The sequence below is a fragment of the Macaca thibetana genome, chromosome X, assembly GCF_024542745.1.
Source record: "Macaca thibetana thibetana isolate TM-01 chromosome X, ASM2454274v1, whole genome shotgun sequence".
Lineage (NCBI taxonomy): Eukaryota > Metazoa > Chordata > Mammalia > Primates > Cercopithecidae > Macaca > Macaca thibetana.
Window position 1 is genome coordinate 82,882,000 of NC_065598.1, and position 18,259 is coordinate 82,900,258.

Sequence of the window (18,259 nt, forward strand, 5' to 3'; positions counted from 1 at the left end):
GTTGGGGAGGTGGCATCATTGTGCCTACTGCAATGCCAGACATTGGATAATGTTAACTACTACTAATGAAATAATAAATTTTAACTCTCATGCTATTACTTTTGCATTAAACAAACAGTTTTTAGGGGGGTTATTTGGGCTTCTCATGCAAAATCAATGTGGAAATGTACAAGCACATATTTGACAAATTATTTCTTAATGTTATGGTGATTAGAATAATGATGTGATTACAGATAATTAGCCACAACATTTAATTGAAGAAATTTATTATGGATGAATTAAATATTTTATAGAACATTCTCTGTCCCAGCATGTCTATCACCCAGTCACATTTATTGAATATGTGCATAAGCACTGCAATTTGGTTCTTTTATTGATCAAATTAACTTAATGATTTCGATTTATTCATCAATTTGTGATGCATAAACACAGTGAATAGCTTCAGTGTTTTATAGCAATTTTAATAATCAGAAGTCTTGAGAGCCATAATAATTACTGAAGAAGTATGCAAAAATATTTTATTAAAATTCATTACTGAAAACTACAAAAAATCTATGGAATACTAGAAGAAGTGACCTTGATAGATAGTAGCGTTAAGTTTGAAAAAAATAATCATGTACTGTGACTATTAAAATATATATACTTTTTTGAGATGGAGTTTCGCTCTTTTTGCCCAGACTGGAGTGCAGTGGTACGACTTCGGCTTACTGCAATGTCCGCCTCCTGGGTTCAAGGGATTCTTCTGCTTCAGCCTCTCGAATATCTGGGATGACAGGTGCCTGCCACCATGCCTGGCTGATTTTTGTATTTTCAGTAGAGATGGGGTTTCACCATTTTGCTCAGACTGGTCTTGAACTCCTGACCTCAGGTGATCCACCCTCCTCGGCTTCCCAAAGTGCTGAGATTACATGCATGAGCCACCGTGCCCAGGCTATTAAAATATTTTGTTGGCAGAATTCAACATAAGTTATTAAGGTCTGAGAGGTTACAAGTGTCTAATATACAAGTATATTATTTGCATAAATTTTGTCCACACAGAAAAGCTCAACTTGTACCAGGGGCCACGATTTGTGAGTTTTATTCCAGGGCTCTCAAGTCTTTACATATGGGAGTTCTCCTTCTTAATGAGATAGGAGTATCACCCTTCAGGCCTTGCTATGAACTTTACATCAATCTAGAAGTTACAATAACAATAACCTTCAAAACACACCTACACTATTAATCATTTATGAAGTTTTTAGGAGAGCACATGGAAATTAACTTTTCTTGACCCTTTACCATATGCTTTTTTGTCTTTTTCCATAATTTAGCCCTCATTATATTTTATTAATTTCACAAGAATCAAAAATATATTTTTGTTTAAAGATATATTTTTTGAAACGTGAAGGGGAACATCACACACCGGGTCCTATTGTGGGGAGAGGGGAGGGATAGCATTAGGAGATATACCTAATGTAAATGACGAGTTGACGGGTGCAGCACAGCAACATGGCTCATGTATACATATGTAACAAACCTGCACGTTGTGCACATGTACCCTAGAACTTAAAGTATAATAAAAAAAAAGATATGTTTGTAAGACGAATTATAGTAGATGAGTACACTTTCACAATAAGTGAGAGGTCAGCATTTCAAATGTATGGACTCAACCAACATAAAAACTTGGCGCATAGATGACATTTCCTTTTGGGTTTCCTTTTGTGTCAGGAGCGGATCCCAGAGAGTCCTTCTCCTGCTCCTTCTCTGGAAGAGAATCATCGTCCTGGGAGCCAGACCTCTTCCCACTCCAGCAGCAGTGTGTCCAGTTCTCCCTCTCAGATGGATCATCACTTGGAAAGAATGGGTGAGTAACTTTTCGGAAACAGGTAATTGAAAAATATTGTTTCAGGAAATTAGTTGTTAGGAAAAATAGAGGAGAGGGAAAAGCTGGGGAAGCTGACACCTCTTTAATATAAATAGCTTTTTGAAAGTTGGTCATTCGTAATTGCTGAAACAATATGACCAACAAAATGAAACTTACATTATTAGAAATTTGTTCTCTGCAAAGATCTTCCTTTACTGTATCATTCAATCTCATGGAATTAATATGATGAACTGTTTGTAGAGTATATGTGAGTTCTATATGTGATACAATACACCTGACACAGTCACAACATCTTTTTGAATAAGGGAAGTTGAAATATCCTTTAGGCAGTTCCCCTTTTAAGAGTGAAAAAAAGTGAATCAATATAAGATTTGCCACAATCTCAACAACTTAGATCACAAATATTTAACGTGATTTCCCCTATGTTTATATATATTTTGTTGTCTCAGAAGCCTTACACCATAGACACTATTCCAGAAATTGGTTGTGATGTGGCATATTGGGAACTTTAGTCTAGCTGTAGGTCTGGCACTAACTAGCTATAACATCTTGTGTATGCCACTTAACCACGATGAGTTTCTTTACTTATTATATGGAAAAAAACCTTATCACCCTGTCTAATGCGCTGGATTATTGAGAGGTGAAATGAAACATTATGTGAAAAAAGTGCCAAGGAAGTGTGGGTGATAAAAATTACTCTTCTCTGTGTGACTTGACTTTGATTACTTATCATTTCCTGCTATCTAATTCTACTCAGGTATATAGAAGTCGACAGGTGCATTCAGCTGTAACAAATTCTCATTTAGTGTATAGTAATTACCGATCAGTTGAGTTAGGTAAAATCTTCATTAATCTTCTGTACCTACACAGTCCAATCTCCTATGTACCCATTTCTTTTTGGCAAAATGATTTTTGCTATCCCTTTAGTCTTAAAGGGGGGAAGTTCTTTAAGTGAACTGTGAATGTTTACAGCTCATAATAGCTATTGCTTTCAGCCTTTCCAAAATAATGTATTTTCTTGGGGGAAGAGAAATTTGGGAGATTAAGGAAGGTTTTAGATTTCAGAAGGATGAAGACTATCCCTTGGGGAAATTAATCCAAAACTCACTTAGCTTGTCAGTATTATATGTTTTTTGGAGCTCTTTAGCTTCATGGTGAGCATAGTGTTTCTCACATCTGGCTCCCAAATATAATCACCTATGGAGTTTTTATTAATATGGATGCTGAGGCCACATGCTCAGAGTTTGATTCACTTGGTCTGGAATAGAGCCTGGGCAGCAGTATTTTGTTTTGCTTTTCAGCATTTCTTCCGTAGATTCTTATGTTCTGCCAGGGTTAAGAACCAGTAGATCAGAGCTTGAGGCTAATGTCTCTCAGAGAGTAAGTTTAATTCCTGGAAGACCTGATAGACATCTTCTAGCTTTACTCTTTTCTCTGACATAGACTACCTGGTTGTTACAACATTGTGTACGACTGATTCAAGAAAGTCTTAGAAAGAACGAGAGTCTACAAATGAGTGACCACTAATGAATCAAGAAGCAAAAGGACACATTCTTCTGTTGGGATACCATTCATATTGATGAGAGTGGGAAGAAGGAGACAAAAAGGGGAAAGGGATAGAGAGAGAGAGATAATTATTTATTGAGTGCTGGCTAAAAAGCAGAGCACATAGGGAAATATACTTGGTAATAGATATATCATAAAAGAATGGGCAACTTATACTTAGAAGTAAAATCAAACATATCCGAAGCAATGTAATATCCTAGAAAAAAATGTTGACAGTATAGTTTACTTCTAATTACACTGGCAGTAGTTAGGCTCTATATGCACATTCCACAGTTGTCTAACAATGATACCAAGATTGTCTATAAATAAATAAAACGGCTTGAGAATTTTTACATATTACATTTACAGTTACCATATTTTATTACTAGGGCTGTATAATGTTTGAATAAAATATGACTAAAGAGAATTAAATTACAAACTCTGAAAATTAACATTTTTTCTCTTTCAATATGTTTTATAAAGAATCATAATAATTTCCAGAAAGTTATATTATCTATCAATCTTGCTCTGTTTAACAAGTTCATATGTATATATGTTTATATATTAATTATACTTTAGAACTCACACGATCAAGCAGCTTACTGATTTTTTCATTATATGATCTTCAGACCAACAAAAAAATCTTTCTACTGTTTTAGAAATAGAAGTACATAAAACTTATGTTAGTTGTTATTAGATTATATTAGCCATTTGTGTGATGTTTTCTACCTTTTTTTCTGGGTATTTACATAGAAAACTATTCAGTTACATCTCTTATTTATAGTTATGATGCCCAGCAATAGAGAGGGACTTACTGTTGTTCAGGATAATGGACTAACCATCAAAAAATTCCAAAAACATAATAAAGGTAAAATGATTTTTGCTTATTTGATACACATATAATAATCAGATACTAACTCAGTTAACACCCGTGTGCTGTATACTGCATCCACATTTCCCTTAGTAAGAATAGATTCATACTAACTTTGGATAAGTTATTTTAATAGTAGAAAACATGATGTTTATCTGAAGCTTGTTTATTTGGAAGGTTATAAATTACATATCCACCTGAAATTTATCTGTGCGTGTGGTTGGAAACTTTATCTTAAGCCTTCTTACTATGCCAGTTCAGAGACACCTGACGCCCTTTGTATTATATGTTTACTTTTTAAACTATGTTTAAATGATTCACCATTTGCTGGTTGTAGTTGACGGTTATATTTGACAAAACTGAGTTGCTGTCACACAGGGGAGCTGCTTCTGTCAATCCTTGAAAGTGATTTTTAAAATATATACTAATTTGGACATTTCAGATGAAAGCTTAGCAAGTTAGCCCATCAGGTATTTACCTGGAATACTGATACATATTATCTCAACCTGCCTTTTGATCAGCTGAGGTACATGTATCACCTCGGCATAGTATCCAGTTTTGTCTTAGGAGAGCTGTTCAAGGAAGATAAAGAATTTTAAAGTGATGCTCTCCTAATATGAAAGCTGAGTACAACTTTGTTTATAAGGCTGAAAGGGTAAGAGAAAAGGAAAATACATAATCATATGGCATAGATGATACATTGTTGCTGTCACCATGAGTTATACAGTAGCTAACATATAATTTCTCAGGTCATCCGATAGTTTATTTGTACTTCACCACAGGGTAAATTTTTCTATCTACTAAAGGTGCCCATAATATATAGAAAAAAATACTTCATGAACTGGAGAGTTAATGAAGAATATTTTCTCTTTTCTGTAAACTGAATGTGCTTCATAATTACTAGATGAGCATTTTCGTTGGAATTTGAAATAATGTATGATTTTAATTTCATTGATCTATGGTTGATTTCCTAGCCACATGTTTTGTCTTTTCTTAGCCTGACAGTGAAAGGCTATACCCTCTGGGGCTCCAAAATGCAAATGACTGATTTTGGATTAGTTGTCAGAATGAAAGTCAGGTTCATGATATTAAACTACCCAAACTCTTGCACAGGTAATGAAAGTCTAGTTATAGATGAAACTTCGTTTATAACCCAGCAACAATTTGTTCCCGAAACTTTTTTTCCCACCATCTCATGACTATTTAAAGGACACCTTGGTAGTAAAGCAGCTTTGCTAGGAAAGTCCCAAGCTGTGCATGATGCGTATAATACAATCAGAGTTGCAAACCCCATCAGTCAATATGGCATTTGGGGCTGTCCTGTGTGCTGCAGCACGCAAGTGTACACTATTGTGGCCTATGAAAAATCAGCTGGAGCGTTATTACAGGTGCACAGTAACTGATTTTCATAAAATATATAGTAGTATGCACTGGTATTTCGGAATTTCTTGCTGTGGAATGGTAGAATTTTACTTGTTTAAATCAAATAAGTTGGTCACATATCCTGATGAGGACGTTAATAAGCAAGAGTGGCATATGAAACTGCACCCCAGTTATAGTGGAAAGGTTTTTTTTAAAAATGGGATTCTCTATGTCAAGTCCTTCCAGTTATATTTGTGATGGTAAGAAAAAAACATATTTTCCTGAAATAGAGTTTAGTTATTAAAAGGGAATGAGTTAAAGTAGAAGTGTCAACATTTATTAACTGTGACAAATAAGCAGTTTATACAACTGTGGCAAACATATGTTTTCACATCTGCTTTGAGTATCATCATGATTTTAAAAATGATTTATAGCTCTGAAAATTATAAAATGCCAGCTTTGCTATTATGAAGGAATTTTCAGAACATAAAGACATATCTTTAGACTATTCATGTAGCCCACCCTTACTGTATCTGGTAAAACTGGATGACATTATAATACATGTCTCAAAGTCTGTATGACCTGAGCTTTCACGGCATTGATATCCATTTTGACTGTGCCCAATATTGTGATTTTAGTTTTGAATCAAGTATTTTGAATAAACTGACTGATCAGTCAAATAAGGCTTTTGATTTTATTTTTTCACAGACTTTGTCAAATAAATTGACCAAATTAATCACGTTATGACATTGTGTTATGTGGTCTTTAACAGTCAGTTCTGGGATTCTTTAGAGTACAGCAATTATGACTATTCACTCTAGTTTACCTGTATGGAAGCAAAGGCACAGAGTAAAATCCCCTTCCTCTGGCAGCCACTTATCTCTCATACTGCTATTGGGAATAGGGTTTCTGTGATATTTTGCACTGGGAAGTAAATGTTTTCAATAGAAAACTCTCTATGCGTAAAATGCCCCAAACACTCTGATTAATCAAGTCTGATATGCTACAGAAATAGTTGAACAATAAATTCACCACCCAGCCCAAGAATTTAGCCCATTGAAATGTTACATGTTAACTCAGAGCCTACAGATGAACAGCTAATAGTTTTAACGTCCTTTTATCACAATAATATATATATTATGTTTCACCTTGAATAAAAGCATTGTCATATTTCTTTTTTAACTTTTAAGTTCAGAGGTACATGTGCAGGTTTGTTGTATACATAAATTCTGTGTCACTTGGGTTTGGTGTACAGATTATTTTGTCACCCAGGTAATAAGCATCGTATCTGACATGTAGTTTTTCAATCCTCTCCCTCTTCCCAACCTCCACCCTCAAGTAGGCCCCATTGTCTTTGGTTCTCTTCTTTGTTTCTATGTATTCTCAATATTTATCTTCCACTTATAAGTGAAAACATGCAGTATTTTGTTTTCTGTTCCTACATTAGTTCTCTCTCTTAGCCTCCAGCCCCATCCATGTTGCTGCAAAGGACATCATCCTGTCCTTTTTTATGACTGCATAATATTCCATGGTGTATATGTACCACGTTTTTAATGGGCATTTAGGTTTATTTAATGTCTTTTGTCTTGTGAACAGTGCCACAATGAACATATGCGTGCATTATTTAGAATGATTTATATTCCTTTGGGTATATATCCAGTAATGGAATTGCTGGCTCAAATGGTGGTTCTATTTTAAGTTCTTTGAGAAATCGCCAAACTCCTTCCCCCAGTGGCTGAACTAGTTTACACCACCAGTGTATAAGCATTCCTTTTTCTCCACAACCTTGCCACCATCTGTTGTTTATTGACTTTTTAATGATACCCATTCTGATTGGTGTGAGATGGTATCTCATAGTGGTTTTGGTTTGCATTTCTCTAATGATCAATTATATTGAATATTTTTTATATGTTGCTGGCTGTATGTATGCCTTCTTTTGAAAAGTCTGTTCATGTCCTCCGTCCACTTTTTAATGAAGTGGATGCAGCCGTTTACATTTCCTACCAGCAATATATGAAGGTTTTCATTTCTCCCCACTCTCTCCAACACTTACTATTTTCTGTGATTTTGATTATAGCTGGACTAATGTTTGCGATGTATTATCTCATTTTGGCTTTGATTTGTATTCGCTGATGAATAATCATTTTGAGCATCTATTCCTGTGTTTATTGGCTATTAATATATCTTCTTTGGACAAATATCTATTTAAGTCCTTTGTCCATTTTTTAATTGGGTATTTTCATTCCTTAATTTAATTTCTCATTTGTTTTTAAGTTGTAGGAGTTCATTTTATATTATGGATACAATCTCTTTATCAGACATATGACTTATAAATATTTTATCCCATTTTTTGGGTTATCTTTTTACTGTTTTCATAGTATCCTTTGACAGACAGGTTATTAATTTTCATAAAGATCAATTTATCTATTTTTTTTGACACATGTGCTTTTGGTGTTGTATCTAAGAACGCTTTGCTCTTACACTTAGATCTGTACTCCCCTTTGAGTTAATTTTTGTTGTGTTAAATAGGGGACCAACTTCACTATCTTGCATTTGAATATTCGATTATCCTAGCACTGTTTGTTTTAAACATTTCCGCATTGAATTAAGTAGGCACCCTCATCAAAAATCACTTCTCTGTAAAACTAAGCATTGATTTCTAGACTCTCAGTTCTGTTCAATTATCTACATGTCTATTCTTTTGCCAGTATCATACTATCTTGATTACTATAGATTTGTAATAAGTTTTAAAATAAAGACGTATGAGTCTTTTTATTATTTTATTCAGAATTGCTTTGGGTCTTCTTGATCTTTTGTGTTTCTATGAGAATTTTTAGATCAGTTTTTGATAAAATATCAACTGGAATTACTGCAAGGATTATATTGAAACTGTAGATACATTTGGCTAGTGTTGCCATATAAGCAGTATTAATTATTTTGATCTGTGAAAACAAGATATTTTTCTATTATTTAGGTTCTCTTTAATTTCTTCCAGCAATATTTTGTCGTTTTCAAACTATACATTTTGCACTTCTTTGAAGTTTACTCCTCAGCACAGTCATACCCCAGAGATATCATGTGTTTGGTTCCTGACCACCACAATAAATCCTATATTGCAATAAAGCAAGTCACACAAATTGTTTGATTTCTCAGTGCATGTAAAAGTTATATTTACACAATACTGTAGTCTGTTAACTGGGTGATGCCATTAACTCTAAAAAACAGTATACATACCTTACTTTGAAAATACTTCATTGCTAAAATAATGGTAATGATCATCCAAGCCTTCACCGGGTCATAATCTTTTTACTGGTGGAGGGCCTTCCCTTGATGTTGATGGTTGCTGACAGATTAGGGTGGTGGTCACTGAAGGTTGGGGTGGCTGTGGAAATCCCTTAATGTAAGACAACAATGAAGTTTGCCACATCAACTGACTTTTCCTTTCATGAAAGATTTCTCTGTAGCATGCAATGCTGTTTGAAGGCATCTTACCTACAGTCATTTTTTTTCAAAACTTGAGACAACTCTCTTAAACTCTACCACTTCTTTACTAAGTTTATGTAATATTCTAAATACTTTGTTGTCATTTCAACAGTGTTCACAACATTTTTATCAGGAGTATATTCCATCTCAATAAACCATGTTCTTTGTTCATCCATAAAAAAACAAAAAACTCTTCATCCATTCAGGTATTAGATTGCAGCAATTCAGTCATATATTCAGATTTTACTTCTAATTCTAGTGCTTTTGCTATTTTCACATGTGCAGTGATTTCCTCTACTGAAGTCTTGAGTCCCTCAAAGTCATCCACGAGGGTTGAAATAAACTTCTTCCAAACTCTTGTTAATGTTGGCTTTTGACCTCCTTCCATGAATCAAATGTTTGTAATAACATTTAGTACGATGGATCCTTTTCAGAAAGTTTTCAATTTATGTTGCTTAGATCCATTAGAGTAATCTTCATATATGGAAGCTTTAGCTTTGTCAAATGCCTTTCTTAAATAATGAAACCCAAAAGTCAAACAATGACCCCACGTTACATAGTCTGCAGAATGTATGTTGTGTTAGCAGGCATGAAAACTGAATTTCTTTTTACAGAGCTCTCAGGTAACTAGATTCGTTTGCAGTGAGCAGTAATATTTTGCAAGGAATCTTTTCTTTTTGAGCCATAGGTCTCAATAGTGGGCTTAAAATGTTCAGCAAAGCGTGCTGTAAATAGACGTGCCATTATCCAGACTTCATGGTTCCATCTATAAAGCAGAGACAGAGTAGAATTTGGCATAACTCTTAAAAACTACAGTTTTTTTAATTTTTTTATTTGTAATGGAAAATGTGCATTGGCTTGAACTTAAAGTCACCAACTGCATTATCCCCTAACAGGAGAGTTAGCCTGTCCTTTGAAGCTTTGAAGCCAGTTATGACTTCTCTTCTCTAGCTATGATAGTCCTAGATGGCATCTTCTTCTAATATAAGGCTGTTTTGTCTACATTGAAAATCTATTATTTAGTGTAGCCACCTTCGTCAATGATCTTAGTTAGATTTTCTGGATAACTTGCTGCAGCTTCTACATCCACACTTGCTGCTTCACCTTGCACTTTTATGTTAAGGAGATTGTTCTTTTACTTAAACCTCATAAACCCACATTTGTCAGATTCTAACTTTTCTTCTGCAACTTCTTCACCTTTCTCAGTCTACAAGGAATTAAAGAGAGGTAGGACCTTGCTCTGGATTAGGATTTGGATTAAAGAAATGTTGTGACTTGTTTGATCTTCCATCCAGATAATTACAACTTTCTCCATATCAAGAATAAGGCTAGCTCACTTTCTTGTCATTTGTGTTTTCACTGGAGTAGCACTCTTAATGTATTTCAAGAAATTTTCCTTTGCATTCACAACTTGGCTACCTGTTTGGTGCAAGAGGCCTAGCTTTCAGCCTATCTTGGCTTTTGACATACCTTCCTTACCAAGCTTAATCATTTCTAGATTTGATTTAAAGTGAGATACATGTGACTATTCCTCTTACTTGAACACTTAGAGGCCATTGGAGGATTTGTAGTTGACACAATTTCAATATTGTTGTATCTCAGGGAATAGAAGACCTGAGCAGAGGAAGAGAAATGGGGGGACAACAGGTCAGTGAAGCAGTCAGAACATAGAAAGCATTTATCAGTTGCATTTGCCATTGTATATAGGAACAGTGCATGGAGTCCCAAAACAATTATAATAGTAACATCAAACATCACTGATAATAGACCACCATAACCGTTATAATAATAATTAAAAGTTTGAAATTTCATGGGAATTGCCAATACGTGACACAGAGACAAAAAGTGAACAAGTGCTATTGGAAAAATGACACCAATAGACTTGTTCAATGTGAGGTTGCCACAGACTTTTAGTTGGTAAAATATGTAGTATTTGTAAAGTGCAAAGAACAGGGTATGCCTATATTTTGTTTTTAAATGTTTTCAAATTTATTTATAAGTGAAATTGTTTTGTTAATTTAAATTTCAGATTGTTCACTGCTGTGTATAGAAATATAATTATTTTTCCTATATTCTTATATTCTTCAAATGTATTAATTTTTTAGCTTTAATGGTTTTTATATAGATTGTTTACGATTTTTTCTGTAGTTTCTTTAATAATTTTCTCTATATAAGATCATACCATCTACAAATTGAGAGAGTTTTATCTGTCTTTTCCAATCTATATGCCTTTTATTTCCATTTCTTGCCTAATTCTGTGGCTAGAGACTGTGATAACAATGTTGAGTAGACATGGTGAGAGTGAATATCCTTGTCTTATTTCCGATCTTAAGAGGAAAGCTTTCAGTTTTTACCATTAAATATGATGTGATTAGTGAGCTTTTTATAGATGTCTCCTATCAGATTGAGGAAGTTTTCATGTATGCTTAGTTTGTTTCGTGTATTTACTTTGAAAACACGTTGTATTTTGTCACATTCTTTTTCTGTATGTATCAAGATGATGCTGTGGTTTTTGTACTTTATTAGTACAATTCATTACATTGCTTTTTCTAAGTAAATTATATTTCTATTATTATTCTTCGTTGTAAAAACTTAATATGCTTAATATGAGACCTACCATCTTATGCATTTTTAAGTGCTCAATAGACTATTGTTGACTGTAGGTATAATGCTGTACAGCAGATCTCTTGAACTTATTCATTTTGCATAACTGAAACTTTATACCAGTTGAACAGCAACTCTCCATTTCTCTCTCTCCACAGTCCCTGGCAACCACTATTCACTCTCTGTTTCTATGAATTTGACTATTTTACATAACTAATATATGTGGAATCATGCAGTGTTTGTCCTTGTGTGACTGGCTTTTTTCATTTAGCCAAACGTCCACCAGGTTCATGTCACATATGACAAGATTTCTGTCTTTTTTAAGGCTGAATAATAGTTTATTGTATTATATACCACATTGTATTTATCTATTTCATCCATAAATTGGCATTTGGGTTATTTCCATGTATTTGTTATTGTGCATAATACTGGTATTAATGTTGGTGTACAAATATCAGTCCAGGTTCCTGCTTTTAATACTTTTGGTTTTATACATGGAAATGGAAAGCTGGATCATATGTCGATTTTTTTTGTTTTAAAAATATATTTTGAGGAACTACCATACCGTTTTCCACATTGAGTGACTGCACAATTTTATATTGCAACTAAAAGTGTACAAGGTTCTAGTTTCTCCAAATCCTTATTTCCCAACTCATTCTATGATACCAAAACTTAACACAAAAACCTGATACCAAAACCTTGCAGAGTTTTCAAAAAGAGAAAACCTCAAGCCGATATCCTTGATAAACATCAATACAAACATTCTTAACAAAATACTAGCAAACTGAATCAAGCCGTATATCAAAAGCCTACTCCGTCATGATCGAGTAGGCATCATCCGCAGATACAAAATTGGTTCGACATATGAAAATCAATAAATATGTTTCATCACATAAACAGAACTAAAGACAAAAAGCACATGATTTGCTAAGTGAGACGCTAGTGTGAAAAGAAAACGTCAACAACACATGATTATCTCAACAGAGGCAGAAAAGTCTTTCCATAAAATTCAACACCCCTTCATGTTAAAAACTCTCAATAAACTAGGTATTGAGAGAACATACCTGCAAATAATAAGAGCCACCTATGCTTTAGTTGGCTCTTATTCTATCCAATCTATCAAATTAGATACAATGAAGGAACCTCATGCTACAATATAATTAGATTCTAGCTAAACTAAATCTAAACTAAATTTTGTGCATTGTTGGACTCACAATATGTAAATACTGGTGAAGCACACAAAAAAAACAAGAAGACAGAAGTAAAGGCAGGCAGGCAGCAAGGAAGGAAATAGGAAAAAAAAGAAAAGTATACACAGAAGACTGAAAGCCAACTATCAAAAATACATGTGCACTCATATGTTTATCTCAGTACTATTCACAAAAGCAAAAATACAGAATCAACCTAGCTACCCATCAACAGTGGATTGGATAAAGAAAAGGTGCTACGTATACACCATGGAATATTACAGAAATAAAAAGAACAATATCATGTCCTTTTCAGTAGCATGGATGGAGCTGGAGGCCAATTATCCTAAACAATCAAATGCAAGAACACAAAACCAAATACCACATATTTTCACTTATAAGTTGGAGCTAAGCATTGAATACATATTAATGTAAAGATGGGAACCGAGGGAGGGGGGTGGTTACCTGTTGGGTTCTATGCTTACTGCCTGGGTGTCAATACTCTGGGACGTCTAGCCTCAGAATCACATGATTTACTCATATAACAAACCTATACATGTACCCTTTAACCTATAATAAAATTTGAAATGATAGAAAAACACTGTACAAATTTCTAATTTCTCAACATTCTTTCTAATACTTGTTATCTTTTGTTTTTTGATGAAATCATACTAGCAGGTGAAAGGTGGTATTTCACTGTGGTTATTATTTGCATTTCCTTGTGATTACTGATGTTGACCAATTTTTCATATATCTACTGGCCATTTTTATGTCTGTTTTGGAGAAATAAAGAAATAGATGTATAAATACCTTGACATAAGGCTAAGGTACACATAATTATTCTATAATTTTAATAATCAACATGTAGTAGTGCTATTATCTCAACACACACATTTTAAAGAACCAGGATGACTAAATTACAATATTACAAATAATACAACTAAGGCTATTTGATTTGTTGCAGGAACCATAGATTTGATTGTTTTGGATCAGAACATAACATTTTTTCTTAATAGTAATTGCAAATTATATCTGTGCATAACAAATCCTGCCAGAATGATGGGTGACTATGGAAGTCTTGGAAAAAGAAGAAGTAAAATGTCATTTAAAAATATTCTATTTTATGATAGAGAAGAATCAAGTAAACTGATATTTGTACATTTGTATTCAAATTACTATGTTTTCAATTAGCTTAATCCTGAATATAAACCACATTATCACTACACTAATATCATCATATGAAGTTATTAGAGCAGTTGTATAAATATGACTAAAAGATTATTAATATAGAATTAGCAGTAAGTTTATATTATTTGAGCTCTCATATTTCATATCTTTTAATTCAATATAATATCCAATGCTGCCTGTAGAATTTAGCCTTATTAAAAATATACACACATACACACAGACACCCCTACACACATACATCATGGTTCATTTATTGTTTTAAAATGGGTCTTGGTTAAAGGAAGAGAAGTACACTCCAGTTACTTCCAGTCTGTTGTATGTGTTATTACTGATTTTCATGCTGTCTGTCTAAATAAGGATGTTTGAGAACTATAATAAATCTCGACATCAGGTGCAAATAGGAATTTCTCCAAAGCAGGAATAAATACATTCATTCATTCATTCTGGATGCATTTGTTTAGATAACTGCATTATATAAGTCACTGGGAAAAAGAATTAAAAAGTATTAAAAATTCCTTATGATGCATTATAGTTAGATAAATGTATTTACTGTTTACATTATCATAAACAGAGGAATTTAGATGGTTTCAATGATGACAATAGATCAGACCTGATCTTGTTATTTCATTATGAGAGTGAATGTTATAAAAATCTAATTAGCATTTCATGTGGCAGTGTTAGGATAACAAAAAGAGCTGTCACATGCACAGTTTTATCCGGATCATAATTCCAGTTCTTATTATGATTTCCATTAATTATTTTTATAAATAATGTCTTCTGTGCCCTACATTATTTCAGGCACTGAGAATGTAATGATGAGAGATATTATTCTTGTCCCCAAGGAGCTCACAGAGAATGCAATAATTCTAAAATGCATCTAAAATACAGGTGCTTTTCTTCAGAGTAAAGTTGTGTTTGTTTATGATAAGAGAGTGCTACTGACCTCAAGGTCCTGTCTATATTAAGAGGAGTCTCAAATTCAGCATCCACACCTTACTGTGGGCTTAGGGTTTATCTTTTGATCTCACTACCTGTATTTGAGGCCCTTAAACTGAACCAAATATGAGCTCACAATAAAAAAAGAAAACAAATGTTCAAACACACAAGGAATCCAACCACCATGAGACCATCACAGAAACAGCTAAGCATAGATTTAGATCCGTAAGTATTCAGACATATATTTATTTTACACTTTATCTGAACTGCCTAGGGAATTAAAACATGGAATTAAATTAATAAGCAAGAAACTAGATATTACTAACATTTCCAAACAGATTTTTAAAGTACCAAATATAATTGTTAGAAATAAATTAACATAAACATTGAAATTAAAAACTAGACGAATGAGTTAACCAACAGAATAAAACTAAAGAAAGAAGTACTGAACTGAAAAATAGATATGAAAAAATCATCTAGAATGTAGTACAGACAGACAAGGTGACAGAAAAAATGCTAGTTTAAGATAAATGAGGATAGGAAAAAATATAAATGAGGATACAGCAATAAGTTATAACATTTATCTAGGTATCAGGAGGGACTAATAAACTTCAGAGAATACCTTTCATCTTTTTAAATGGAGAAACAATATTTTTTTGATTGAGGGTTAGAAGTCATTGTAAAGAAATAGTATCTATCAAAGCATCTAGCTAATGTACTTGTGCCCAGAAAATATTTGCCTCCAAATCCTAAGTAGAGTTATAATCCCACAATTTCCTAATAGACTATCTGGATTAGGTCAATAAAGAAAAATTCAATGTTTTTACATCACTGTGTTAACTCTCCTTTACATGCAGAATTTTTATCTTGGGTGGATTCATTAACATTGATATGACCAATGGTTTACTTCTATGAACACATGTTGTTAAACAACCTCTTTTTCTTTATTATTTATTTGTTGAAACTGTAACAAAATAGGCAAATACAGAGAATGATACAAAATGGGAAGCAGATAAAAAAATCTTTATTATTCTGAAAGAGATGTAGAAATTCAGATCCACTGAAGAGAGAAGCTAAAGTGCCAATTACTATTTTAACTACTTTAATGTCTAATGCACTCCATTGAGCAAATTCGTAATAGGTATGTTGCTTTGAAAACACGATCTATTTATTTATTATTTTGCTGTTTTAGTCTATACATGTTTTAGCATCAATTTTCATTTGACATAGTACATTTTCTCTCATAAAAAACACTTGGTAATTTAATAAACAAAAAATTAATAGATACATAAACAGCTTCAAACATTGGCTTCAACCAGGTACTCTATTTGAAAACATAGGATGTTATGATAAAAGAATGTTCATATAGGTGCATTTTTATAGATACATATAATAAATCTCTGTTGTCATATATTTCTATCCATGTGTATATGTACATATCTAATATATTGCCTTCAAAACAAAATAAATGAAAACATACATATTAAAAGATAAATGCAAGTTGCTAATCATTTTTTGACTTACTTGTCATGCCTCAGGCATTACAGATTAAAAGGGACTTAAATGGAAAATAAATATTTAAAAATATTATTTTTCTTTTTTACATTTTTATTAATACGTAATATTTTACATGCTTATGAGGTATATGTGATGTTTTGTTACATGCATAGAGTATGAAATTCTAAAGTCAGAGTATTTGGGGTGTACATTACATTGAGTTATGTCTATGTGTTGGGAACATTTCAAGTCTTTTCTTTTAGCTGTTTTGAAATATATAAATACACTGTTTTTATTACATATTTGCTACTCTGCTATCTAACATTTGAATATTTTTTTCTATCTAAATATATGGTTGTACTCATTGTAGCCAACCTCTCTTCATACCCCCCTCCCACCCTAACACCCTTCTCAGCTTCTGGTATCCATCATTTTTCTCTCCACCTCCACGAGATCAACTTTTATATCTCCCACATATGAGTGAGAATATGTGATATTTGTCTTCCTTTGCTGGGCTAATTTCACTAAACATAGTTACCTCCAATTCTATCCATGTTGTGGTAAATAAGATAATTTTATTCTTTCTTTGTGGCCAAATAGTATTCAATTGTGTATTATACCACATTTTCTGTATCCATTTATCTGGTGAAGGACACTTAGGTTGATTCCCAGTCTTTGCTATTCTGAATAGTGCTGCAAAAAACATGTGAGTTGTAGGTATTCATTTGGTATACTGATTTATTTTTTTCGTATAAATACTTAGTAGTGGCATTCCTGGATAATATGATAGTTCCATTTTTAGTTCTGTGAGAAATCTCCATACTGTTTTTCATAGTAGCTGCACTAATTTATATTCCCACCAACAGTGTATGAGTTCCCTTTTCTCTGCATCCTTGCCAGCATCTGTTATTTGTTATCTATTTAATAATAGCCATTCTAATTGGGGTAAGAAGGTATCCCATTTTGGTTTTGATTTGCATACTTAGTGATGTTGAACTTTTTTTCATATATCTGTGGGCTATTTTTATGTCTTCCTTTGAGAAGTGTCTACCCATGCACTTTGCCCACTTATAATATTTATTATTATTTATTGTGGACTTATTTGAGTTCCTTGTATATTCTGGATATGAATCTCTTGTTGGATGAATAGTTTGCAAGCGTTTTCCCTCATTCAACAGGATGTCTCTTTACTTTGTTTAGTTTCCTTTGCTGTGCAAAAGCCTTTTAGTTTAGTATAGTCCTATTTGTCTAGTTTTGTTTTTTATCTTGTGTGCTTTTGAGGTTTTAGCCATAAAATCTTTGCCTAGATCAAAGCATACCTGAAAAATTTCCCCTATGTTTTCTTCTAGTAGTTTTATAGTTTCAGGTCTTACATTAAAGGCTTTACTCCATCTTGGCCTGACTTTTTTATATGGTGAGAGACTGGGGTCTGGTTCCATTCTCCTTCATAAGGACATCCTATTTTCCCAGCACCATTTATTGAAGAGGATGTCCTTACCCCAATGTATATTCTTGGTGCCTTTGTGAAAAATCAGTTGGCTATAAATAGGTGGATTTATTTTTGGACTCTCTATTCTGTTCCAGTTATCTTTGTGTCTAATTTTTATACCAAATACTATGCTGTTTTGTTGTTTTGGCTACTATAGCCTTGCAATATATTTTGAAGACAGACAGTGTGATACCTCCAGGTTTGTTCTTTTTGCTCAGGAATCCTTTGGCTAT

General features: G+C 33.2%; 1 protein-coding gene across 1 annotated transcript in view; it reads left to right on the forward strand.

Annotated features, from left to right (window-relative positions):
• The window catches only part of DACH2 (dachshund family transcription factor 2), a 691,023-nt gene that overhangs the window by 591,773 nt on the left and 80,991 nt on the right, over positions 1-18,259 (forward strand). Inside the window, exon 7 of the mRNA XM_050776357.1 lies at positions 1,708-1,843. Coding sequence (XP_050632314.1) covers positions 1,708-1,843 — 136 coding nt within the window. The remainder of the gene's footprint in view (positions 1-1,707; positions 1,844-18,259) is intronic.